At 44.9% G+C, this 26,914-nt stretch overlaps 1 protein-coding gene across 2 annotated transcripts; it reads left to right on the top strand.

Moving 5' to 3' along the window:
* Positions 1-727: 727 nt before the first annotated feature.
* On the top strand, positions 728-25,769 carry AADAT (aminoadipate aminotransferase). Of its 2 annotated transcripts, none has more exons than XM_010960577.3 (14): positions 728-1,063; positions 3,928-4,038; positions 4,583-4,751; positions 5,740-5,872; positions 9,278-9,352; positions 13,066-13,275; positions 15,043-15,108; positions 16,350-16,432; positions 16,884-16,980; positions 18,203-18,264; positions 18,533-18,597; positions 19,866-19,972; positions 24,198-24,299; positions 25,233-25,769. In XM_010960577.3, exons 2-14 carry the CDS (start codon positions 3,972-3,974, stop codon positions 25,272-25,274), a joined length of 1,278 nt encoding a protein of 425 aa, XP_010958879.1. In that variant the 5' UTR covers positions 728-1,063; positions 3,928-3,971; the 3' UTR covers positions 25,275-25,769. The 2 variants fall into 2 exon arrangements, with proteins under 2 accessions (XP_010958879.1, XP_010958880.1); XM_010960578.3 differs by lacking the exon at positions 728-1,063 and adding an exon at positions 3,616-3,765.
* The last annotated feature ends 1,145 nt before the right edge of the window (positions 25,770-26,914 follow it).

Genomic DNA, 26,914 nt, shown 5'->3' with positions numbered 1-26,914 from the left:
GTACACCAGAAATTAATACATTGTAAACCAACTGTCAATAAAAAATAAATAAAAATAAATAAATACATAAAATAACTGCTATAGTTTTCCCCTTTGGATATTACCAAGTATGCACCTACCTAACTCACACTTCCTGCCAGTAACAAATATGAGTTATTTCCAAAATACAAACAGGAATGGGGGAAGGAAGGAAGGAAGGAAGGAAGGTGGGAGGGAGAGAAGGAGGGAAGGAAGGAAGGAAGGGAGGAAAAAGGTAAGGGAAGAAGGTCGCAGCAGTCATCAAGTCCCCTGCTGCCCATGTGTCCACGCCAGCAGGACCCTCAGCAACTCTGCAGAGAGATATCCGGAAAGCAACTGAGGCCTCTTACCAAGAGCCAGCAAGAAGTCTTCTGCCAACAGGTACGTGTTATGAGTTAAACTGTGTCCCCTCAAAAAGGATGTGTTGGAGTCTTCAGCCCTAGCACCTAAGAATGTGACCTGATTTGAAGACAGAGTCCTTACAGAGCTAACCAGGTCAACACAAGGCTGATTAAGGTGGGCCCTGGTTTACTATGACTGGTATCCTTATAAAAAAGGGAAATTTGAACAAAGAGACATGCATACAGTGAGACGCTGTGTGAACATGGAAGCAGAGACTGGGTGACACAACTACGGTCAAGGAATGTTAAAAATTACCAGCAAACCAGCACCATCCAGCAGAGAGGCCTGGAGCATATGCTCCAGCTCTCAGACAGAACTGCCCCGCCAACACCCTGATCCTATCTGTCCAGCCTCCAGTCCTCTGACTGGTCTCAGACATCTCTTTAAACGTGCTTCCGCTCCCAGCACAGAGCAAGCATTCGATAAGTGTTTAGAAAGTGCCTGGATCCAGAAGCTCTGGCCCTTTAATTTTGTCCCAAGGAGTCCCAAGCCAGGTCTTTAAAAGGCAGCCCAAGCTGTGAACCTTGCTCCTTCAGCTCCTCCCTCGAGAGAATGCCTTCTGCTCCCAACGATTTTAAAGCCTGGTCTGTTTGATTCCTCTGGCAATCAATTACCTCTTCAGCTTTCAGCTTCCGACTGTCAGGTAAGCCGTTCCCCACTTAATGCTTGCCTCCCCTTTCCCACCACAGGGGCCACTTTCTGCCTTGAATTTTCTAAGCACAACCCTTGGGGGTCCCTGCATCCCCCAAGCTGCCAGGATGGCTCCCTGCCCTGTGAAGGAAAAGCCGGGCTGGGCTAACAAGATAACTCATAAATCTAAGTGTAATAAGTGATGGTTTACTGATCTAAGTTCTGCTGGGCTAACTCGTAAATCTGAAGTTTAGTGTCAGTTTACTGGGCTAACAAGCTAACTCGTAAATCCAAGCTCAACAAGTGTCAGTAATGTGATCAGTTCCTAACAGATAAGTTCCAGTGTACTGATTCCTTGGTTTTGCTGCTCGAGCTTTATTGGCTAATAGCCCCAAGTTTGTAATTAACCCTATAAAACCTCATGCACACGTCCTGGAGGTGCTCAGAGCTTCGAAGCAGAAGCCCCTCTGAGCCCGCTGGCATAATAAATCTGAGTAGTCCAATCCTCCGAGTGGTGCTTGTTTCTTGGCTGGCCTGTCATTTCCGTAACACCCTGCCTCTCCACCTACCCTCCACCATCACCTCACTCACAGTCAATCAGCACCCTCAACCACCCCACCCATCCCACACCAGCAGGCCAAATAGAAAATTCAACAAACTGTTTACGGTTGAGACCCTGCATCTTACAACTTGCTGGCCTTAAATCTCTTTAGTTTGGGTTCGTTTAGTTTTGTTACCACAGATTAGGGGGCCAGGTTGCAGGTGGGGGGGTTACTTCTACACTAAAAAAAAAAGTCTGCATGTAATAAATATCGTAAGCACAGACTTGTGCGTGCATGTTTGCAAATGCTAAACTTTAGTGATATCCTTGGCCCTGAACACCAAATACCTTTCACCAAACTTCCAACTACGAAAGGGAAGAAGTTTAAGTTGGTGTTAAGTACTTGAGGGAATCACACTAGAGGAGAAAGAAATCCTGAAGTCTCTAGTAACACCAGTATCTCCAGTTTTGTTTCTTAATTAACCCTGATCTATAACTTCGTTAGAAATAATAGCTACTTGTTATTCTGAGCTGCTTGAGCTAATTTCTAGAAACACTCAGAGGCAACACTTTGTAAAATAAGCAATCTCACAAAGACCCTTAATTGTATACAAGAATAAACTAAGGATCTAATTTGCCTTAAAAGTTGCCAAACAGGTTCTCGAGCCAAAACCACTTGGAGGTTGAGTCCTTAAGGTTGGCTAAAAACATTGTTACCACTCATAATAACAGCTAACGTTCACTGAGTGTTTGTCCAACTTGCTTCCTGGAGATGCTCTGATTTAGTGCTGCCTACAGCCCTGTGAGTAAACTGATGCATAGAAAGACTAAGTAATTTGTCCAAAGACACCCAGCTGGGAAGCCATCAGGTGGGATTTAAACCACTTGCAACCTCTGAATTCAGAACTCCACTGCCTCCTGGGTTTCTAGCAGCTTTGCTAATGACACTCCCTCGTGTTGCTTAGCTGCTGCATAAAGCTTCCCATGGGTTATCTCATCCAGGACTGAGATAAGGGCAGAAGTGTCTCCAAACTATTTATGTTTAGAAGAACACATTTGGCACTCACTCATCCAGGAAGGATTCAATAAACATTTACTGAATGAATGAATTCAGTTTGGAATGTGGTAAAAATAAATGACTCTTTTACATCTATTTAAGAATTTTTAAAGAGAGATTGTTTCAATCTTCTTTCATTAAAGACTAAGTTTCTATGCGTGAAAGCCTGTGTATTCCATTTTGAATATGCAGGAAGGAGAAGTCACAGAGAAAACGGGGGGGGGGGGGGGGGGCAAGGATGAAAGGTCGAGAGGATTATTCCGTAAGAAAAAGGGGCAGGCTGCCGGCCCCCAAGCGATGAATCTTTTTGGATCTATACTTCCAACCTAATCCTGTAATCAATGGTCAAAAGACCCAAGGGGAGGGGAGACACTAACATTTGAGGAGACCCTCGGAGTGATTCTTCCAAAATCTGAATCAAAACTCCCCTCTCCTCTCTCTAAAACGCTTAGACCTTGGAGAGCGGCGCTGGGAATCACCTGAGTCGTCTTGGTGACTTCCCAGGACAACGTTTACAGTTATACTTATCGAAGGACAGTTTTGGGTCGGGTTGGCCAAGGAGCCAGGCCGTGCAGATGGCCCCGGAGGCCCGGAGCACCGCGGACTCCGGACCCTCCACCAGCCCCTCGACCAGATCCCGGCCGTGCCCTGGCCACCACCACGCTTACTTGAGGCGACTCCAGCTGCAAGGTCGGGAGTCGGATTGGGTTTTGAATTGACTCAGGCCCTGGTTCAGGGCTGCAGTGCCTGGGGCTAGCCTCCAAGCACATACCTGGGCCAAGAAAGATGACCAAGCTGCAAGCGCGTGGCCAGGGTTGATGACCCGGTTGGAGGCGCGGTCAGGGGCGGGGTCGGGGCTGGAGGCACGGCAGGGATGGGGGTGGTGGACCAGGACGGAGGCGCGCGGAGGGCGGTGACCTGGCTGGATGGGCGGCCAGGAGCAGGGACTGGGCTGGAGAGGCGACTGGGGGCGGGGACAGGACCGGAGGTGCGGCCAGGTGCAGGGACCTGGATGGAGGCGTGAGAGATCCGCCCCGGCTGGAGGCGCGGACGGAGGGACCCGGCCGGGGGCCGCAGGCGGCGGTGCTGGGCAGAAAGGGGCACGCATTCTGCCCCCGTGAGTGGACTTTACCAGTCCTGCCCCCGCCCGGCCAGTTCCTGACCAGGCCAGAGCTCTCCCGGCTCCGCGCGCGGGACCCAGTCGCGGGGGACAACAGAGGCCGGGTTTCCAGGGCGAGGGTTAGGAGACAAGACTGACGCGGCTCTTTGGTCTTTCTAGCCTTCCACCACTGGAGGAGGGGCTTGGTGCCTAGAATCCGAGGCATGAACTACGCACGGTTCCTCACGGCCACGAGCGCGGCCAGAAAAGCTTGTGCCATCCGAGTCGTGGGTGAGTCCAGGCCGCACTCTCCCCGGGGTCCCCGCGGTGCCGCTCCAGGCTCTGCGCGCACTTGGCACGGGCCCGGCGCTCGCTCTCCGAGAACCAGGCTGCAACAGGCTGGACAGCAACAGAAGCAGCAAGACAGAGAGGACAGGCTGCTGTGGACACGTCCTTGTTACAGTCCAGGAGGCTCTTCCCTGCACGGGAGTCTGGGTTTCGCGCAGCGTGCGGGAGCGTGCGGGGGGGGGGGGTGGTCCGTGCACGGGAGAGAAAGGAGCGCCGGGAAGCCGCAGGGTGCGGGGTTTTCTGTTACTGTGGCCCTCTACTTGCCTTCCTGATCACTCTGCCTTCTTAGTTGGACACCTCTATTCCTTAGTTCCCCCACCAGTGAGACAGATCCAAAAAGAGTTATCCTGTTTCTCTCTAGCATCCTATCAATCACTGGAAATCGTTCAACTTCAAAGTTTTATTGACGATAATGCAACAGGCTGAACTAGCTCTGCTCACGAAGGTCTTCACCCGAAGTGTTTCTTCTTTTCTCTCTTTGTTGTAGCTGACATCATGGAAAAGGCACCGAAATCTCTCATCCCCTTGGCTACGGGAGCACCGAATCCGGACACGTTCCCTTTCAAGACTGCTGTCATCACCATAGAAGACGGACAGACCATCCAATTGAACGAGCAGATGATGAAGACAGCGCTTCAGTATTCTCAGAGCGCTGGGTAAGTGACCTGCAGTCTAGTTGTTGGCTCGTTTTCACTGCAGTGTTCTACTGCCCACTCATAAAGTGGCTGGTGTTTCGTTTTGTTTTGTTTTGTTTTGTTTTGTTTGAAGCTGGGTACTCAACAGTTAGGAAGGTTTGGGCAAGAGTTTTCAAAGAATAATTAAGAGCAGCAATGGTACAGAATGCTTTAACACCCCTGCGTGACTGCTCCCCAGCCTCACCCAACCAGGAGAGAGAAAGGCGGCTTTTGGAAGGAGGTGCCATTTGAGCTGAGACTGAACAAAAAAGAGAGAGAGAGTAGACAGCTAGGTAACGAAGCAGGTTTGGGGAGAAAGGATGAGCCAGGAAGCAACAATTGTAGGTCCCAGGGCAATTTTTCAATAATTATGTTCTTTCCAAACAGGCAGCTATGTAAACATGTTGCCCTCCATTCAGATGTATTTAATTTCATAAGGGCAAATGGAACACATACCCTAAGACTCAACTTAGCTGGTTGTCTTCCAGTGGCAAAGGGTAACTTCTGGAGTGTCTATAAATTATACTTTATTAAAGGCTTGTTTTCTCTGTGACTGAGGAAGAAGGCATGTTGTGTACGTACGAGTTGTATTATACATAAGGTACACGTAAGTCTGTCTTTCCAGGATACAAAGAACTTACCAAATCTGAACTTCTAGGCAGCCCAAGGAACTCTAAGAAAACAAAAATTCAGTTATGCAGTAGGTACTCTAATGTAAAAGAAAAAGTGCAGGCTTTGCAGTAAGAGAGCTGTGGATTCCGACGTCATGTCATTTCTCCACTGGCTGATTAAGTTCATGTGGATTTCTTAATCTCCAAGGCTGTTGCCCTGTCTCAATGTCGTCAAAAAGTGTTGGAGGATTTTTAAATTGAATGTACAAAGTGCCTGGTATAAAGCCACCATTTAGTACCTGTCTACTTTGATAATGATTTTCACTACTGTAAATTTTAAAATATATTTCATGCTTTAGAATCCCAGAGCTGCTATCCTGGCTAAAACAGTTACAAGTACACCTGCATAACCCTCCCACCATCCACTACCCATCCAGCGAAGGACAAATGGACATATGTGTCATGAGTGGCAGCCAAGAAGGCCTCTGTAAGGTAAGGCAGGAAAGAAAGCATAGAATCAAATATGGTCATGAATACAGCCCTCTCTCCCCAACAAAGAGGATCAAGGTTCACTGGTTACTAAGTCTTTCTTGCCTTCACCTAGACTTAGAAACAGAACTTAAAGACATTCACCAACCTGATTTCTCTTAACCAGAGATCCTGTTGTCCATGACCCAGAGCACTGAGTCATTAGGACATTTCTATCAAGGGAATGCTCAACTCTGACCTGCAGCTTAGTGAGCACTGCTTAATTCCCTCTGGCTCTGAGATTCAGGCTGCGTTTGATTTATGCTTCTGGCTCTAAAATTTCAGTATGATTTTTCAGTTCTTCAGAGGGATATCCTGGTAGTCCTGAGATGAAATGTCATTCCTTCGCATGTCTGCTGTGTCATGGTCTGTGCCCGCTGTCTCCTGAGCTTGTCTGCCTCCTGGCTGTGCTTCTTCAGATCTCCGTGTGTGTCTGTGGTTGTGTGTGACTTCTCATCTGGGTTAGTTCTGTCTGTCTCTCTGTCTCTCACTCTATCTGCCTCTCCTGGGTTCCAGCAACTCCACAGAAGTACCCACCACTGGGGGGTTCCCACAATAAAGAGACTGCATATAAGGTTCTCAGTTTCATGCTTTTTTTCTTCCTTTTCATCAATAATTTGTCCTGGATAAAGAGGCTGTATATTCAGCTTTCACATCTAGATTAAAGACAGACTCTTGTTTATCTCAAACCAGAGTAGCTTTCTGTCTCTTCTTTTTTACTGCAAATATGAAAGCTATCATCTGGTTAGCTTTAATGAAGTTTAATTAAATTATTATTACAGAGTAATGTATTCAAGTAATCGAACTTCACCACTTTTTCCCCTCTTTTTGTACTTCTTTTGGAAAAATGGAAGGATTAGCTGCTGTTTTTGAGTTTTTTCTTGAAGAGAAACATTTGTGATTCTCCAAACTAGTATGAAAAAAGTTCTTTTCAGTGAAATTATTTTCTTAGGGAGGTACACTATGAGGTTTTTTTCCCTTTTTCCAGAAAGATGCTCAAGAAAGTTTCTTCTTTATCTGTTGCATACCAGTCATAGAGATGATGGCCAAACACATCCGTAGTTCACTTGCTTACAGTCATGCTTATTGCAGAGACGTCCTGGGAATCTGGTTTACTATCTCTTCCACTTCATTCTCCAGGATGGATATTATTTTAGGTGGCAGTGTTTATGTCCACATCTATTAAACAGGGCTGCCAGATAATAAACAGCCCTACTTCCTCATTTAGGACATGTGACTTTTCCATGTGCCCTTACATGGGAAATGTACGTGCTTAGGTCTTCATCTGATCCACTGATAATACACCTGCCACCCAAGTAATTTGTTCGGTTCTAGGAGGTCCTGTAAATCCTGAATCAATTAGAAACTTTTCAGAGGATCTTGTTTGTCATAAAATGCCAAAAATCCATGAGGAAAAGTAAACGGGACACCCTGGGCCAAATCAGGAAACAGAAGTCACATCTTCTGTCTCAGTCCACAGCAGCCGTGCTGTTTGTCACGAGATCTAGTTGTTACAATGTAGGACAGAGAGGCTTGACCTGGGGATAGTGAAACGGCACAAGGTAGGGAAGGATTCTTCTGTAACTCATGTGAGACTTAGAAGTCTTTTTTTTTTTTATGTTTAAACATGTATTTGGTGGCACTCACAGAAACTCTTTTTATTATAAGTGACCAGACTAGTAAGTCTGAGGGGACTTAGGGAAGAAGTCTCTGTTTTGGTGGAAATCCACAGTGTGAAACTACTGGGGGGAAAGGCAAAGTAAACAAGTGAGAGCTACAACCAGGACGTAGAGAAGCCCAACATGGAAGGACGAGGTGCATCTGGGACGGACAGAAAACAGCATCCCAGGGACTGTCTCTAAACAGCTTCTCAGCCTCCTGCCCCTCTGATTCAGGCTGGAGAAATCCCATCTGGCTGTTGGTATCAGCAGGTATCCTCTCGTCCACAGGTCTCCTGAGATTCGTGGGCTTCCTCTTTCATGGCCTTGGAGTCTCCTTCACTGTGGCTGACCTCCCAACCTTTCCAGAACACTCACCACACCTGCAGCTCCCCTCCAGCCCTTGCCCTGCCCTCCAGCTGCACCCCAATATTTATGGGCTCTCCTCAAGCTGGGACCTCAAACCTCCTCTCTCCTCACATACATCCTTCCCCAGGAGTCACGTGCAGGCAATCACGCACACGCCAGTAACTCCCAAGTGCCCTTCACGTCCACATGTCCATCTAGCCACCTGACCCCACCCATCCCAGGCTGTTTCAAAGGCACCTCAAACTGAAACACACTCACCACCTTCACCCTCAGAAACAGACAACGCTGGGTTGTCACCTGCCTCCTCAGCCAGAAACCCCAGAGCCCCTCCTGACACCTCTTCTCCCTCCCTCCCTCACTTCAGTCCACACTTATGTTCCATTGGCTCTGACTTCCTAGACACCCATCAGGGTTCTCCAGTCCCACCTGGTCAGACTATCCTTATCTTCCCCTAGGACTTCCAGGAAAACATCCCTGATGGGTCTAAAACCTTCCCAAATTCCACCCATATTCTCTGTCCTCTTTATACGTCCATTCTGTAGCCAGAATGCTCGTCTCTAAATGGGTATCTGGTCACGTGACCCCCATTCCACCTTCTACTTAAGCTTCTTAATGGCCCCCATGGGGTGGTCTCTGCCCACTCTCCTCCTGACACTCCATGTCAAAACAGAATTCTTTCAGTTTCTCAAAATCTGTACCTACTGTCACCCCCTACATCAGCGCATCACTTCCTCCAGGAAGCCTTCTCTGAATGCCCTAAGTTACCTGAAAGCCCGAGTCATCCTACCACGAGCTCTCAGAACACTGTGCATCTGGAGACAATATGCTCATCATTGTTTTTAAATGCATATTGATTTGAGTAATTATTTGATTAGTGTCTAGCTTTCCATGAACTAGTACTTCCAGGAGGGAAAAGCCTGGGTCATTCTTCTCATCACTTTATCTCCTTATCTTACACAAGCCTGGCTTATAGCAAATATTTAATCAATTTTCAAAGAGGGAATAAATGAATTTTAGGAGCCAAATCATTATGGGTTTTTTTCCCATCTTACTGTAAAGCAGAGGTTGGCAAACTGTGACTTGAGAGCCAAATGAGCCCTGTCTGGTTCTGTAAACAGTCTTACTGGATCTCAGCCACATCCAAGGGCTGATGTGCTGTCCACGGCACCTTTCTCACTACTGACCCAGAGACGAGTAACTGTCCACAAAATATGAACCATCTGGCATTTACAGGAAGCTTGCCAACTCCTACTGCAGAATCCAAGAGAGCTCAAACTAAAAAAAGGGGGGTTCTGAGACTGGAAACCATACTCCCCACACTAACCTATGCTTCTTTTCTTAGGTGTTTGAAATGATCATTAATCCCGGAGATAATATCCTCGTAAATGAACCGATTTATGCAGGAACAATTCATGCTGTGAGTACACATTTCTACAAAAGGCAACTCTCTTTCTTATTATAAGAAGTAAAAAGAAACCATTACACCTTTAGAATTATCTGTCCACTGAAAATAAAACAGCACCTTTCAACTGTCAACAGGGAATCTTTAATATATGCAAAATACATTATATTGTACTCTGATTTATGTAATTCTTTTCACAAAGTCTAAGTGTACAGGTGCTAAAATGGGGTTATGCAAAATCATGTCCAGTTTTCTTACTATTTCACTTGAATGTGACTCAGTTTACAAAAACATTTTTTCAGTACCATCTTTTATTACCATATGCCTAAGTATAACCATGGGTCAATGTGATGTAACTGTAAACTAACACGGTATAATAAGGACTTTGCACTCCAGGGTTAACTAATGGGACTCTAACATCCAGAGTGAGGAAGCCGGTACCGGCTCTGTGGTGCACGGGTCAGAACACACCACTGTTCGAGTACAACACTTTCAGATATATGTGTACACAAACTGGCTCACAGTCAGAGAAAAGTAATCAGAGTGAATGGGGAATTGGAAATCATACTATATAATGAATGGTTGTGGGGACTGCACTGTTTGCCCAAAAAGAGAAGACTCCACAGGGACATGAGAATCGTCCTCAAGTAGATCAAAGTCAGCCATGTGACAGAGGAGCTAGATTTGTCTGTGCGTGTCCTTGGGTTGATGGAACTGGAACCAAAGGGCAAAGAGTACAAGGAAACAATTTCAACTCTATGTAAGAACTTTCTAACGATCAGCCTCACCCAACTCTCTAAGGAGGCAAAGCGCTGCCTGTCACTGCAGGTGCTCCAAGTTACTCTCAATAGCCAGGTAACACAAATGCTACAAACGTAATTCTAGCTCAGAGTACAGGGAATTTAATGAGATAATCTTTATGCTCTACTGATTCTAACTTCATGGAGTCTCTTTTTTCTCAAGTTTATTAGTATCTTTGTAAAAATGAATATATAAAGCAATTGATGAAAGGCATATTTCCTCAACATGACTAAGTAGAGGTAAAATTTATATTATGAAAACTGCTTTTCCAGTTCCACAAATGGTACTGAGACAACTGGATTTCTACGTGCGCAAGAAAGAAACTGGACCCTTACCTCATGCCATATAAAAATTTACCTCAAAATGGATCAAAGACCTAAATTTAAGAGCTAAAACTATAAACTCTTAGAAGAAAACATAACATCAAATCTCCTTGACCTTGGATTTGGCACTAATTCTTAGACAGGACAATGAAAACACAAGCAACAATGATAAAAATATAGATAAACTGGGACTTCATCAAAAATTAAAACTTTTGAGCATCAAAGGACATTATGAAGAAAGTGAAAAGGCATCCTATGGAATGGGAGACGGTATCTGCAAATCATGTCCATGACGAGGGCTCAACATTCAGAGTGTATAAAGACCTCCTAACAGTCAACAACGAAAGACAAGGAACCCAATTCAAAACAGACAAAGGACTTGAATAGACACTTCTCCAAAGGAGACATACAAATGGCCAATATGTACATGAAGAGGTACTCAACATCATTAGTCATTAGAGAAATGAAAAGAACACAGTGCGATACGACTTCACACCAACTGGGATGGCCATTATTTTTTTTTTAATAGAACACAGCAAGTAATGGTGAGTACGTGCAGAAATTGGAACCCTAGTCCATTGCGGGTGGAAATGTAAAAGGTGAAGCCACTGTGGAAAACTGTCAGTTCCTCAAAAACTTAAACATAGAATTACCCTGTGACTCACCAATTTCACTCCTAGTATGGACCCCAAAAGAACTGAAAACTGGGGCTCAAGTAGAAACATAAATGTTCATAGAAGCATTATTAACAGCAGCCAAAAGGTGGGAGCAGCCCAAGTGCCCATCAACAGATGAATAAAATGTAGTGTATACATATGGTGGAATACTATTCAGCCAGGAAAAGGAACAGAGTTCTGGTAACAGGCTACATGGATGAACCTTGCAAATATGATGCCAACTGAAAAAAGCCAGACACAAAAGGGCAACTATCATAAGATTCCACTTATGTGAAAAATCTAAAATAGGCAAACTGAGAGATACAGAAAGTGGATTAGAGGTTACCAGGGCCTGGGGGACAGGGGGTGAGGGATTATTGTTTAATCGATAGAGTTTCTGTTTGGGCAGATGAAAAGATTTTGGAAATTGATAGTGACAATGGATACACGCACTGTGAATGTAATTAATGCCACTGACTCCAGCACTTTAAAGTGGCTAGTTTTTTGTTTCATTTATATATATACATACATACATACATACATACATACCACAACTTTAAAAACTAAAGTAAAAGGATTACCTTTTCTTAACAATTGGATACTGTTCCTTGTTTTCCTCAACCCCTAAGACTTAAGAATACACATGCGTCTATGTATCCAGCACACGTGCACACGTCTTCTCAGCCCAGACAGAGACTGCGTGCCAGGCTGTGAGGGACGTGCTGATAGTCCCTGTGGCTTTATTTCATGGCCCAAATTGACCTCTTTTATTCACGCAGATGTGCTTTTTAAGTCTGAGACCTTTCAGATGAGCCATGAGGAGGCTCTGGATCATTCTCACTTACTGAGTAATTCTACATTTGACCGCTAGGGGCGTGTTTGCTCATCGTTTAAAAACTTTTTCTGAGACTCTCACTCAATTACTGTTATTTATTAAGTCTGGGTTTTTTCCTCTGCGTTCTTCCATGACATAAAACAACCTGAAGACACAAGACTTTTGTAAAACTATGTCCGTAAGCAAGGCCACTATTTGCGATTTCAAAATGAGCAACTCTGCAAAACGAGTCAAAGCACGTCCACATTCCTCGGTGAGCCGCTGCCCTGATGCACCCCCACCGGGGCCCCAGCACCACCCTGGCTCCTGGCTCCTCTTCTAAGACCACCCTGAACCTCCACGGTACAGAGCAAATGAATGCTGGCCTACCAGGGGAGCTCCAGGACCCCACTGCAGCCTGCTCTGTGTCTGACGTGCCCATGCAAGGCCACTTGTTCAGTATTTTGAAAATCACCTCTGCTTATAACTATTCTGAATATGAGCATCACAGATGCTTTATAAGATTAAGTTACTTTGTCCATAAACATTCATTACTAAACACATATTTTATGAAAACAGTTCTACTGATACATTATAAAAACAATTCAGTTGGAGGAGGCTGGGTCATGATGTATAACAGGTGACCGCTGCCAAGACCACGCCCTCCCTCTCTCTCACATGTCCACGGCCAGGCCACTGCAGCTCTGTCCCACGTCACTTTCACCCCAAGCCCCAGACTGGCAGAAGCAGCCTCATCAGAACCACTGCTGTCTTAGAGCAGAGGGAAAAGGGAAACACAGCCACAAGCTGGGTTTAAAAGTTCTGCTTGGAGGGAACATGCACCACTTCTGCACACAACTTAATGGCCAAGGCCAGCCCCATGGTCCAGCCCGAAAGGTGTGCGCGAGGATGGGTAACTTCCCCCTGGGAATTGACAGGGGGTGTTTTTGAACCATAATGGACTCTTCCCCAGGGCAACCATGGAATCAGAATATACAACCGCCACCCTCTGGGTGTAGAGCTGAGTGCAGACTTGTGTCTGAGGGGATCAGTGAGAACACTGTAACAACCCGCAGCACTTCGGGTTTGTAATCCTGTCTGAATCTTGGGCTTTCTTTTCTGTTTATTCAACAGCTGCAACCACTGGGCTGCAACATTATTAACGTTGCCAGTGATGAATACGGAATTATTCCAAACTCCCTCCGTGAAATACTTTCCAAATGGAAACCAGAAGATTCAAAGAACCCTGAGAAAAACACCCCCAAATTTCTGTATACCATCCCAAATGGCAACAACCCTACTGGACACTCACTAACAAGCAACCGCAAAAAGGAAATCTATGAGGTATTTTAAAAGCAAGTGCGGCGCGGCTATCTTCTTTCGGCCTTTTTAGAAGAGCACTAGGCAAGTTCCCCTCCTGCTCTTCGGGAAGGTAATTTTTAGTAAGAGACCCTATGCCAAGGGTCCCAATAAATTTACAGATTATTAACACTCTTACTGACGAGGAGATTTTTCTTTCCTTTTAATTGGTATTTTCATTAAAAGAAATAGGGTGGTGTTAATGGTGTGATGTTAAATTATATGAGGCTGTTTAATCACTGACCCGTTTGATTTTCGTTATTTTGTGTTTGTGTTTTCAACTCGCCTCCTCCCTTTTCTCCTACTTGTCATTTCAGGCTACAAAGGAATTCTTTAAAAAATAGGAGGCATGCTCCTTTCACGAAGGCTCCTTTAGGTCCCTGACTGTGATGCCTAAGATTTTCACTATAAACATTTTTCTAAGTATCACAACTTGAGACACCCAGAAATCTTTGAAAAAGAAGAGAAGATGCCTTTTGTAATGTCTCTTCTATGCACCTGACTCGGCTATCGAGGCTTTCACTGCAAATAGCTTTTTAAAACCAGTACCAAACCCATGTTAAACTACAGAGAATTTAATCATGAGCAGTGGAAACGTAAGAAAGACTTCATACAGTTCCTCCTACATTTCTTAATTCCCAACATGCTCTTGCCTTCATTTTTCCCACGCTCCCGGGCTCCGTCCCAAGCTCTCAGCTCATTCACACCCACCTCCCACTGCACAGCCCCATCCAGTCCCATGGCTGCAAATTTCATTCTACAATGGAAACGCCTGTCCCCTGACTCCAGACTTCTCTACCCAACCTCTCCATCCGTCCAGCACCAACGCAAATGTCCAACAGGCTCTGCCGACTTACATGGCCAGGAAAGAACTTTTGATTCTGTCCAGTCACACCCTAAACCTCCCCCTACTGCCCCTCACACTGTCTCCACAGACAGCGCCCCAAGAACCACCACCTCTTATCCCCACCTTCCTCTCTCCCCCTGACCCCTGCCTCCAATGCACCCCATGGACGCCACTGCCAGACACACCCAAGCCCACCACCACAACCACCCCACCTCCTCACCCCCTTCCCTTGCGGGCTGACTCCACACCTACCCACCACGTGCCTCCCACTGGAGTGGAGACCTACACCCAGTCTCAGGGTCCCCCGTCTACAGCCACAGTGGCCTCCCCCACACTTCAGATAAGATCCAAGGCCCGTACCTGTGGTGCACAGCGACGCAAGCCGGTCCTCCATCAGGCTACGTCTTTTAGATCCTTGTTGCAGCCACACGGTCTTCCTTCCACCCCTTAAACACCTACTCCTTCTGTAAACGTCGGCCCTTAAACACGCCAAGTATGTCTTCACCCAAGGACCCTCACCTCTCCATTCTTCAGTCTAAAATCTTCCTCCCTGACATCTGCACAGGTACCGGCTCCCTCCTGCCGTCCTCAGGTCTCATGTTACCTTGGCAGGTAGGGCTCCCCGTGATTTGACCTGAAGTAGCCACCCTGTTCAACGGTCGGCCCAGCCCTCAAAACCTCCCACCGACTATTCCTCTGTTCACTGTCCACTGGCTTTTGTCTTCCCCCCAGAACATAAGTTCCGTGAGGACAGACCTTTACAGCCTGGCTTCCTCCTCATCCCAGGACAGCAGGCACTCGACAGCTTCTTGAAAGAATGAATGAGTACAGAGAATTACGGTCCCAGGTGATTTTCATCTTAGATAGCTCTTAGGAAATAAATATGCTGCTTTACCCTTTTTTAGCTGGCAAGAAAATACGACTTCCTCATAGTAGAAGACGATCCCTACTACTTTCTGCAGTTCAACAAGGTGAGCGATGGCGTGAACTCAGGCCACATGGCACAGGGTGCGCGGCTGTAAGTCACCGCACTGATCTGACTTCAGCCTGAGTCTTTTCATTTCTCATATTCTTCTGCTTTTCCCAGAAGTTCCTTACCTTTAGAATAGCGGCCGGTTCTCTGTGCCAGGCGCGTGGAGGAATGCGTGAGTCAGGACTGAGGGCCTTCTTGAGCTCCAAACCCAGGTCGTAGCTCCTTGCACATTGTGCCAGGAATGTGACGTGAATGTCATCCTGGGTGTCAACCTCCAGCTCTTGGGAGTGGCTGACTGATGGCGGAGGACTTGGGAGCTGTTCAGGCTGGAGGAAGAGGGCTGAGCTCGGTCATGATGTCATTGTGGGTGGACGTGGGGCGTCACCAGCACCATGCCATCCGTGTACCTGGCATCCCCATCTTCAGGGCCGGAACTGACCTGCAGAACAATGGAGCTGTAGGTTCTTTTTCACTGTATGTCCACCACTTTCCTCGAGCACTGCTTCCCAGTGAACACCAGTAGCGGTACAGACTCCCAACGCCTGATTCCTCAAAATCCAACACTATTTTTATTTGCTCTCAGGGCTGCAGGGAACATACACACAGATTCAGCCCCTACTTTAAATCTACTAAAAAGAAACAGAACTCTTGGCTTCGCTGTATGGTCTGCCTGAATATCACATCTGCCTGCCTGCCTGCCTCCCTCTACACGAGCCTGACTCCCTTTCTGGTTTGCATTATCTCTTGAAGTAAAAGGAGAGGTTTCAGAACTCCACACTGACCACACTTCTCATCTCCGTTCTCAACTTCTTTGCATTTCTAGTGGTTCTAAGGATGAGCCTTCTCTTTCTAAACAGCCCTGACAGCAGATGGCCCTCTTTGTTTCGGTCCTTTCCAAACGAGCTTTTCTTGAACCCTTCCTCTACATCTGTCAGTCCTGGGATTTCAAGCCTTGGGACAAAGAGGTCCTGTTTGAGGTTTCCCTAAATGCACAGTAATGGCATCTTGAGCAAGCAGAGACCGCGTGTGTGTGGGTTTGCAGGAGAGCCATGAAGACGGGCAGATACTAACAGAACAGGCACCTGTTTCTCACACCACTTCATAGGGCTGAAAGTAAGGCCACGTTAAGGATGTTTGTGCTGCTGTTCCCCAAATCCACTCCCCCCCCCACTCTGCAGGAGGTACTGGCACAGTCACTGACAGTTCTCAAACCAACCGTTATTTTTCTTCCATTTCAAGCCCTGGGAGCCAACGTTTCTTTCCATGGATGTTGATGGGCGTGTCATCAGAGCTGACTCCTTTTCCAAGGTCCTCTCCTCTGGGTAAGGCCCCGGCCCCACCCTCAGGCTGGGTCTAAACGAGATGGAGGCCACCCCTCAGTATCTTGCAGTCCAAATGGGTCTTTTCACTTAAGATGCTTGTATACCACTTGCCTTAACACAGGCCCGTCTGATTATTAACATTAATGCAAGTCTGTTCTCCCTATCCATCTCTGACAGTCATGGGTACTTGGCTACTGATCTAGAGTTGTGGAGGGACTGGTCAGGGTTTTGGCTGCATATATGAAAGAGCACATTTAGAAATACATGGTCAGTCACGCATTGTATTTTAAGTGTACACTGAAATGTAAATGTGTATTCCAAATAAGAAGCTGTTTTATTAGAAGGGTTTAACTGTCTAGGTCCGTCTGTCCCCGGGTCACAAGTCCCCTCCTCGTGCATTACCCACTGCTGAGACAGCACTGGCCCTGTGCCTTTTTCTCTCTGTGTGCAGGCTGAGAATAGGGTTTATAACTGGCCCAAAGTTCCTGATCGAGAGACTTGTTCTACACACACAAGTTTCAACACTGCACCCCAGCACTTTCTCCCAGGTAAGGACAATTTAGGAAACAGAAATTTTTATAATCAGAACATAATGGAAAATAGATGTTGGCAAATACAACTGAGTGAAGGCGGCAGGGAGAGAAACCACTGACTGAGTCTCCGGTTCCAGACGGTCAGAATTAGGAGACCAGACACCACAGGTGTTGGCTGTGAAAAGCAAAAGAGATATGAATTAAGCTGGTGCTGTTTCACAGTGTAGACCACACTTCTGGAGAGTCCGAGATCTTACTCATCTTGTAGCATCTAGCCGGGAGCCCCGTAAAAACTGTGTGGGACAGAACAGAACAGGTCTGGTGAAGTAACACAGCTGTAGCTTCACTGTCCTGAGTCAGAGCAAGGGACCCACACCTGCAGGGACCTGTTGCCTGGCTTCACTGCACATGTGCTACCCTCCCCTGCAGACATCGGCTGGAATGTATTTAATTAAAATAAAGTAAAATTATTTTTGGAGAATGTATAAATTTCTTCACAAGCTTTTGAAAAATTATTGGCCCCCATCCCTAATGCAATCTTGAGGATCAGATCTTAAGGATAGAATTGCTCCTACCTAAGAACTCAAAATGAACAGTTTACACAGAACGGGACGCTGGTTTGATATTATACCTTCCATAAAATGCAGATGTCCCCACGTTTTATCAAGGTGGGGGCTTCTTCCATATTTTTTGTATGTGTTATCAACAAAATTTCACTATCCGTTTATAACATTTAGAACTTCCACTTTAGGTAGAAAATGGCTGAATATGTTATGTAAGTTTATGTATCTACGACGTGTTGCTTATGTTGAGAGAGGCAGTTCAGCATGGCAACTACTGGTGTGGGTCTGGGCTGGACAGTCTGACTGGAGTCCAGGCTCTGCGACCAGCTGTGGCCTCGGGATAGTGACTGTGACCCCGGGCCTCAGTCCCTTCGTCGGGAGAGCAGAAATGACAACCCGCCTCATGTGAAGAGTTAAACCAGCCAAAATACATTCATGTTACAACAGTTTCTAGCACACAAGTACCAGGTGAATATTTGTTACATTTACCGTTATTATTGTCGTTGTCACTGATCAACATTATTATTATAAATCACTGACTCTGCAAAGCCTGGTTCAGCTTGCTGTATCTTAAGGTGGTCTGCACATGATCAAGAGTGATCTGCTTTTACATTTGGCCAGAAAACACATCTGAGAGGATGAACCTGACCTTGTGACTGTGTCTCCTCTTTTAGGTCCTGGTGTCACAGCTTCTCCACCAGTGGGGACAGGAGGGCTTCCTGGCTCATGTAGAAAGGTGCTGTATTTGGGATCGATACCTTACACAAAAATGAACTTTGCTTTACTAGTGTTCATTTTTGAATATTCCACAAGAACAGAAAAACCACTATAGTTAAAAAAAGTTTCCCACCAGACAGGTCACATATATATGCTCTATTCCCTCATCAAGAATTCGACATTTCCATCAAGCCAGAAAGCAGATCCTTAGACGAGACTCCAGGGCCCTTTCGTTTCTCTGCGGTCCACGCTCTAGACACACCCTTCTTGTCATTTTCCTCTTCTAGGGTTACTGATTTCTACAGGAAGCAGAAGGATGCTTTATTGGAGGCTGCAGACAAGTGGTTACATGGTGAGTGGAACACATCCCGTCCTGTGATGAACAGTAGCACCACGTAAGGGAGTGAGAAGCACCACACAGCACTGGTAATAATCCTCAGGGAAGGAAACCAGAGTCCAGGAGTAGCTGGGCAAGAAAACGTGACCCTACAAGTAATCTCAGAAGTAACAGCACAAACCCAGCACACTCCTATGCAATTCTGCTTCACCTGACTGCCACAAAGAACCTGTGGTTTAAAGAAAAGAGACCAGTTCATCCAATGATCAACCAGCAACAACCCACTTAACACTGAGTAACATCTGTACTCAGACGGTTTTCAAATCTTGCTCCAAAGAGAAGACAAATTATGAAATAAACCACACACTCCTTTTCCAACTAGACTCAATAAAGAATACAAACAGTACAGCCCAAGGCGGATTTTCTCATCACACACAATTGGCCTTTTAATCATTAACCTCATTTATCTTATATAATCCATTGCTAATTTGATTTCAGAATGGCTTAGATTTAATTTTCCATTAAGGAAGAAAGTAAAATAAATTATACAAGGCTTTACTTATACCACTAAAAATGCCTTTCTATGAATAATAGTAAACAAAAAGTATCAATTCCTTATTTCCATCCTATCTTATTCCCTATGAAGTCCTGGTAAAAACACAATTAGTATCTTTTTGGTAAGCGTACTATTCCACCATTTCATATGTGAAGTTGGAAAAAAAAGGTTTTAATCAACAGCCAGTAAACAGTAATAATTAAAATCAAAATAATTATTGTTCCCTCTTGGTTTCTCTACTTTATATTCAGAGAAACATGAAGACTACAAATGCACCTGGAAGTCCTGAATTTTAAGTACTTGTTTCATAATTAATTACATTCTGATAAACTTCAATTCGCGGGACTTCTGAACTATAGCATAAATAATAGGATTTATTGAGACACTAGCAGAGCTGAGGAATCCCCTTCTAAAACTGAAGAGCTGTGTCACATGGCTGAGGAACAGCTCTCAGGGAGGGAGGTCCCCGTGCTCTAGATTCCCTGCACCAACTACCCTGAGGCTAAAACCGTGACTAGACCCCAGTCTCCCCCTCTTCCCTGTCACCGCCCCCCTCTCACTTTTGAGATAAAACTCACAGAGCCAACTTTCAGGACTCAAAAAATGCTATCACTGGAGCAAGTTCTCTGGCAATCTTGGTTTCCAGTTACCACAGGTGTGTCACTGAGCAGTTCACCTGGTATCATCAGAGACGGCCTCGGGAAATGCTCTCTTCTCTCGCTTGCAGGTTTGGCAGAATGGCATGTTCCGACTGCGGGATTGTTTTTATGGATTAAAATTAAGGGTATTGACGATGCAAGAAAACTGACTGAAAAGAAAGCCCTTAAAAAAGAGGTAAAACAGGAGGAAAAGCTGTATCTTTTCTTTAAAGTAATTTCTTAATAAAAATGGCAAGAGATGTTTAATTGTTGCCCACTGCCCCAACACATAATTAGATATGTTATCTCATTATTAAGATCATACTAGATTTGGGGGTTATGTACTTTGTCTTCTGGTCTAAACCAATGGCAACACATTCATCTCAGCTACTGATAAGTTTCGTGCCTGAGAACACTCTCTGGAGCCACGCTCCTTGGGCCTGAATCCCAGCTCCAGCCTTTCCCCACCTGTGGTGCTGCGTACCTGCCCTGAGTGGTGTCCTGTAAAATGCAAGTAAGAATCCCTCCCTCTTGGGGTTGCTATGGTGATGAAGGAATCAGTATGTTTAAAGCATTTAGAGTAATCCCTGGCACATAGTAAATGTGTGGTAAGTATGAGCCCTTAGTGTTTAAAATAGAAGGGTTTTTTTTCCTGATTATGAAAGTGAAGGATACTCATGATAGCATTATACTTCATAAAAGCATAATGAAAATTTTTTAAATAGCCCACATTTCACCAGTCAGGCTTTATGATAATTTGTGGTGTATCTTCTAGAGCTTGTATATATCAAGTATTCTGGCTATGAAATTTTTTTTTATTAAGGAATAGTTGACTTACAATATTACATTAGTTTCAAGTGTACATATTCAGTATGTTTAAAGATTATACTCCACTTAAAGTTATTATAAAACATTGGCTATATTCCCTGTGCCATATAATATATCCTTGTACCTTATTTATTTTATACGTAATAATTTGTACCTCTTAATCTCCTACCCTATCTCACCCCTCCCCCATTTCTTCTTCCCATTGGTAACTAGTTTCTCTATGTTTATTTTTGTTATATTTATTCATTTTATTTTTTGCATTTTGCATATAAGTGATAATGTACATTATTTGTCTTTCTCTGACTTACTTCATTAAGCACAATACCCTCCAAGTCCATCCATGTTGTCACAAATGGCAGGATTTCATTCCTTTTTATGGCTAAGCAATATTCCTCTGCGTGTCTGTCTGTCTGTGCGTGCGTGTATACCACATCTTCTTTCATCCATTCATCTGTTGATGAGCACTTAGGTTGCTTCTGTATCTTGGAAATTGCAAATAATGCTCCTGTGAACCCTGGGGTGCATGTAACCCAGGAATGTGATTGCTGGATCATATGGTAGTTCTGTTTATAGTCTTCTGAGGAAACTCCACACTGTTCTCCATAGTGGCTGCACCCATTTACATTCCCAACAACAGTGCAGGAGGGTTCCCTTTTGTCCACAACCTCAATAGCATGTGTTATTTGTGGTCTTTTTGATGACAGCCATTCTGACAGGTGTGAGGTGGTACCTCACTGTGGTTCTGACTTGAATTTCTCCAATAATCAGTGATGTTGAGCCAATTTTCATGTGCCTGTTGGTCATCTGTATGTCTTCTTTGGGAAAATGTCTATCCAGGTCTTTTGCCCATTTTTCAATGCAGTTGTTTGGTTTTCTGATACAGCTATGCAACTATCTTACATGATTAAAATCACAGAAAAGTTTATATCCTGCTTGTTTCACTTAAAATTAGCCTGCAAGGATTTCTCCCAAGTTTTTTCTTTTTTCTATACTTAAATCACATCTACTTAGATTTCATTCAAGGCATTAATTAAACTGAGAAGTCCAAATTTTTTCTATGTAACTTCCCAATTTACCAAATAATCCTTTCCCCATTAATTCCTCTACCATGTTTGTGACTCTTTTGTAAACACTAAGATCTGTGTCTAGCATCACTTTTGTCTTGAAGCTGTAAGTATGAAAGAACAGATGGCGTTCTTGTTGGCAGCATCCCATGCCAGGACATAAGAGACGAGGTAGTCTAGTGGTCAGAACTGGAAACTGGCCGGCTGGACCCGAGTGCTAATCCACTCCCCCGGGGAAGTCACTCATCCTCTCTAACCACTTACTTGAGCACAGGACTCATGGTTTACGAACTGTTCTAATTCTAACACCAGCACGCATAGTAAGCGCTAAATACTTAAATGCTGGGAAACAAGCCACTGGGAAACAAGCAACTAGAAAACAAGCCGCACCTAAATTTTCATGAGCTTAAAACATTACATTCACACTTACTTGCTTAAAATGCACATGCTTGCTTTGTTTTAATGTTTTACGTAGTAGATAACCTATAGCACGTATTATGCTAAAGAAAATTTGTGAGGAGCAATCCTGAGATTGACCATAAGGGCACAAAGAAGGGCGGATATTTCCTTAGGCTGAAACAGTGGAAGGTCCTGGAAAGCCAGATCATCCATTAACCGAACTTGGTTCTGGCATGAAAGCATGCGGTTAAGCCCGGGGGAGTATCTGCTATCTCGAGATGTCCCAGAGGCAATAAAAGGGTAGACTCAGAAATTTTGCATGCCCCGAGGGTGGTGATTGTTCCTGGAAGGGATGGGCCTGAAATTAATCAGTTAACCAGCAAGCAGAACTTAGTGCTTGTGGCATGGAATATCTAAAGCACCCCCCACCTTTGATGGCCATTTTTTCTGAGCTGTATACTCCTAATAAACGTGATGTCGACCAGGCTTTCAGCACTCTAGATCCATGAGATCTTGAGTCCCCTGGTCCCATCTTTGCTCTTTACTTTGTCTCTTTGTTTCTTAAGTCTTGCTTCGCCCATCCTCAGACACAGTCCCGGGCTGCGCTGGACGCAGCACTTAAAAGAAATACATTTTAGTATAATAAATTTTATCATATTTTCTTTGCTTTTTATCTATGTCATTATCATACAGAACATGTGGTAAGTGGCTGTCTGTGTATCCCCGAGCTAGGAGCTAAGGATACAGGCCTCATATTTTACTGTAGTTTTTTCCATCCCCCTTCATTTACTCCATATACCCACTGCAGGTAACTTCACCTTTTCTAAATAATCTCCAACTTTATTGCCACTGCCTTAACCCAGATTCTGGCTGTCTAGCAAAGAGATTACTACCACTCCGTCCTTCTCTTACAGACACTTGCTTCCATCACATCCTCAAACTCTTCCGCAATATTGGGAGAAATGATGGTTTTCATTCCATTGTCCATCAGGACACAAAAAAACTCATCTTCTGCCTTGGAATCTTTTCCCCGGATTACCCCAAATCATTTCATTCCCAAGTCATCTAACCTTAGCAAACAGGGCCCAGATTTATGCTGTTACAACAAGGAGGCACTCAGTGCTCTGAGTATCATGGTTGTGCTAGACGACAATCTGACTTAACACAACCCAAGTCTACTTCTTACTCCCATGAGGTCTTCAAAGACATGGTCTGCAGACACCTCTGCTCCACCATGAGTCAGAGACCCTGGTGCCTTCCACCTTGTTGCTTTGCAGCCTTCAACACACGGACTCCACGAGGACTGTAGCATGGAGGGAGCATGGTGGGTCACACGTGGGGGGTTTTCACAGGCCAGGCCTAGAAGCAGCATCCACGTCTTTGCCTCTCTGGGTGAGGATTCAGTCACATGGACACACGCAAGTAGAAAGAGGCCAAGAACAGTCTATTTTCATGCCCAGGAAGCAGGGGAAACGTGCTTTGCAACAAGTAGCTGTCAGCCACAGAGGTCACCAAGAGCAGCTGTCCCACCATTCCAACACAATTACTTACCATTTTTATTCCTTCACTTTCTGTATTAAGCTTTTTCACCTCTTTGCATGAACCAACTTCCTTCACACCTCAGGGCTTCTACACTCTTTATCTTCTCCCTAAAATAATCTTCCCCTTCTTTTTGTTTGGCCAACACCTAGTTATTTTCCAAGTTCCAGCTTAAAGGTCAGCTATAAATTTGGTAAGTTAAAAATGGTATCTCACTGTTTCAAGGTATGTTACTTTTCTGGTTACATTAAACATTTATTCATGTTTGTTACCATTTCAAATTCTTGTGTAATCTCTCCTTTGTCCATTTAAGCTAAGAGATTAGTGTTTCCTCCTGCTTCTGTGCATTCTTTATAGCACATGGAGATGAGAGGCAGAACTGCCGTATTTATTGTAAACACTTCCAGTTTATATGCTTTTAGTTTTGTTTCTCATATGACACACAGAATTTTTCTACAAGTTGATTTTTCCTCTTCTGATTTTATTGCTTTTAAGCTTAAAAAGTCCTCCTCCTCTGAGATATAATTTATCTGTATTTTCTCTTAGTTTTTCTTTAATGGCACATCACCTGTTTCCCATGAACTCTCTTAGGTATTACTGGTTCCTGGATGTGGTTTTTATGTTGATGACTCAGCTCCCAGCCCCTACTTCAGAGCATCCTTCTCCTTGGCCTCTCCAGAACAGATGGATGTGGTGAGTACAACATTCTCCGTGCAGTAACGCTAGGCATCCTCGGAGTAACACTAGGTACCGATTTATTTTTTGTGTTAATTTTGTGAGTTGCAGCATTGTTTGATGTCTTCCTGGGTTTCTGAAAAATGGGTATTAGTTGAAAAATTATGAACTACCACTAAAAGTGGCTTGACTTCTCTAGACAAATCACAGGACCACACTGGAGCTAAATTTCGTTGTCTCCATGAACAGTTCTCAGACGTACTGAACAGTGTTGGTAGGTTATCAGTACGTTACGAAGAAAAGCTCTTTCCCAACTTCACAGAATTAACATGAGCTAAAGTACAAATTCATGAAGCTATCAGTCTCTTTCTCTGAAGGAAAAAGTATCAGCAAGGGCCAAACAGAATAATACTATTATAATGGATCAATTAGTCACAAAGTCCAGCTTTAACCAGGTAAGAAGCAGCAGAGAAACAAGTTCCTGAGGACTGTGTGTCTGGGAAGAGTCCAGTCACCAGAAGAAGAGCGTGCACTTTATCATCCTCAAAGACCGGTCGGCTCTGGGTTGTGGATTTACCTGCTTTCTCACGTCATTACACACACTGTTCACAAATTATAGAAGAAAAAAGTTGTACAACTGAAACTATACAGAACGCATATGCAACTTAAAGAGTAAATGAAAAAAATTATTCGCGTTGTGGGAAGAAGTGATGATCTCAAGGAATATAAGAGTTAAAAAAAAAAAAAGAATCCTGGGACTCTGATGTGCTTCTGTCTATGGATATCAGCGGACAGTGGTGACCTCCCACCCATACAGAGCAGACGCTAACCCTGACCTTTCAGTGCCTAATCTCAGACTATGACCGACCCTCTTTGTGTAAATGTTTAAAGTTTCAACAGGCTTTTCCTAAATAGCACCCTGATTTTATTCACTTATCTCTTCTATTTTAGGCCTTCCAGAGATTAGCCCAGCTCATAAAAGAATCTTTATGAAGAAATTAAACTTCATAGGACTCACAGTTTTCAGATAAATTCTTTCTATGTTTTAGCAGGAAGAAATGATCCTCGCTATTAAACAGACTAGATTTCATCAAACAAGCTGCATCTGTGGTAATTTAACTGGACAACATGTAAAGTGCCTTTAAACCTATCAGATCGCCAAAATGTATTTAAAATCCACTTACACTTTTTAATAAACTTTCAACCCACAAAAAAAAAAATTTATCCTAGATTTCTGTAACTGCATTGTAATTTCTCATAGATTTTCTTTGAAACTGACATTTCATAGTAAATGATTTGTAAGCAAGCCATTAAGTCCAAAAATAGCATATAAAATGTGAAGTTTTTCTATTTTTAAGAAAATGTCATAAAATTTTGTTGCAAAAATTGTTAAATTTGACCATTATGCACAACTTTCAGTTAGAGTATCACAGACTTTGTGTTATGCCACAGAAATCCGTTTAAAATAAAACTCTGAGACTAGGCACAGCCAGAGGTCTGCCTCTTCAATCTAAGCAGGGAGGAGCGATCGAGGACTGGCAAGAATTTGCTACATGGTATTTTTATAACATTACACGATATTGAAAAGCACATTCTTACCAGTTGTATAATTTAAATCTACTACACTCCTTTGAGGGCCGTAGGATATACTTTTTAATGGTTTTCTTTCTCACCTTCTAAGCTCTTTATTTTTCCCATCTGATTTTTAAAGTAATATATGCTCTTTTAAAGTTTTCCCAACAATCCCTGGAGTGTAAGGAACGAAGCCACCAGCTCTCCCCCTCCCCGTGACCAGTGCTCCCCGCACGTGTCACCGCCCTCCCAGGTGTGTCTCTACGCGACGTCGCACGACCCGGACAAGAGGCGGCCCCACCGTGCCCTGTGGTAAATACCTACAGTCCTGGGACCCAGGAACAGGCACGGCCGCGGTCTGGTCCTCCAGGGAACCCGGGAACGCACGTCCCTGTCGCTCCCGCCAGCCCTGGCGCATGCGGCACGCGGCATCTCGTCCAGGTTATCCTCCTCCCGCATCCGAGAAACGCCGCGTCTTCCGGCGGCTCGGGTCCTCCAGCGGAAGTCTCACCTCGAAGCCCAAACCAGGGCCGCGGGCCCCCAGCCCCCTCCTCAGCGGGAGGCAGGACCGGAGAGGCACCGCGACGAGACCAGGCTGGCAACCCCGCCCTGCGGAGGAGAAAGCAGCAGCGCGGCAACGCCGCGCAAAGAGTGATGAAACCGCCTCCGGTACCTCAGTCAGCTTCCAACAGCAGCGGCCAGCGGGCCGCACCACGCAAACGAGGGCCGGGTTTGGTTTTACGTCGCCAACACAGGGCTGGTTTACAGCCCCCTTCGAAGCCTGGAAACAGTCTAACCACAGTCCGCGGGAATCTGATTCCTCAGAGAAAAGTGGATAGAGCGAGCGTGCACAGGGGACAACAGAGTGTTCCCGTTCATCCCGCGAGATTCCCTTCCCCTGGTCACGTGCATCCCGCGAGATTCCTTTCCTCCGGTCACGTTCATCCTGCACGATTACCTTGCCCCATTTATGAGCATCCCACGAGCCTCCCTTCCCCTGTTCACATTCATCCCGCGAGATTACCCTGCCCTGTTCAGGTGCATCCTGCGAGATTCCCTTC

The sequence above is a fragment of the Camelus bactrianus genome, chromosome 31, assembly GCF_048773025.1.
Source record: "Camelus bactrianus isolate YW-2024 breed Bactrian camel chromosome 31, ASM4877302v1, whole genome shotgun sequence".
NCBI lineage: Eukaryota > Metazoa > Chordata > Mammalia > Artiodactyla > Camelidae > Camelus > Camelus bactrianus.
Note: the sequence above shows the minus strand (reverse complement) of the source record. Positions and strands in the feature narration are given on the sequence as shown.

Bases quoted from the DNA above. Each gene is read 5' to 3' on its own strand.
- AADAT (XM_010960577.3), top strand. From the start codon at position 3,972: ATGAACTACGCACGGTTCCTCACGGCCACGAGCGCGGCCAGAAAAGCT. The intron at 4,039-4,582 runs GTGAGTCCAGGC...TCTTTGTTGTAG, and splicing joins TTGTGCCATCCGAGTCGTGG to CTGACATCATGGAAAAGGCA. The intron at 15,109-16,349 runs GTGAGCGATGGC...TTCCATTTCAAG, and splicing joins ACTTTCTGCAGTTCAACAAG to CCCTGGGAGCCAACGTTTCT.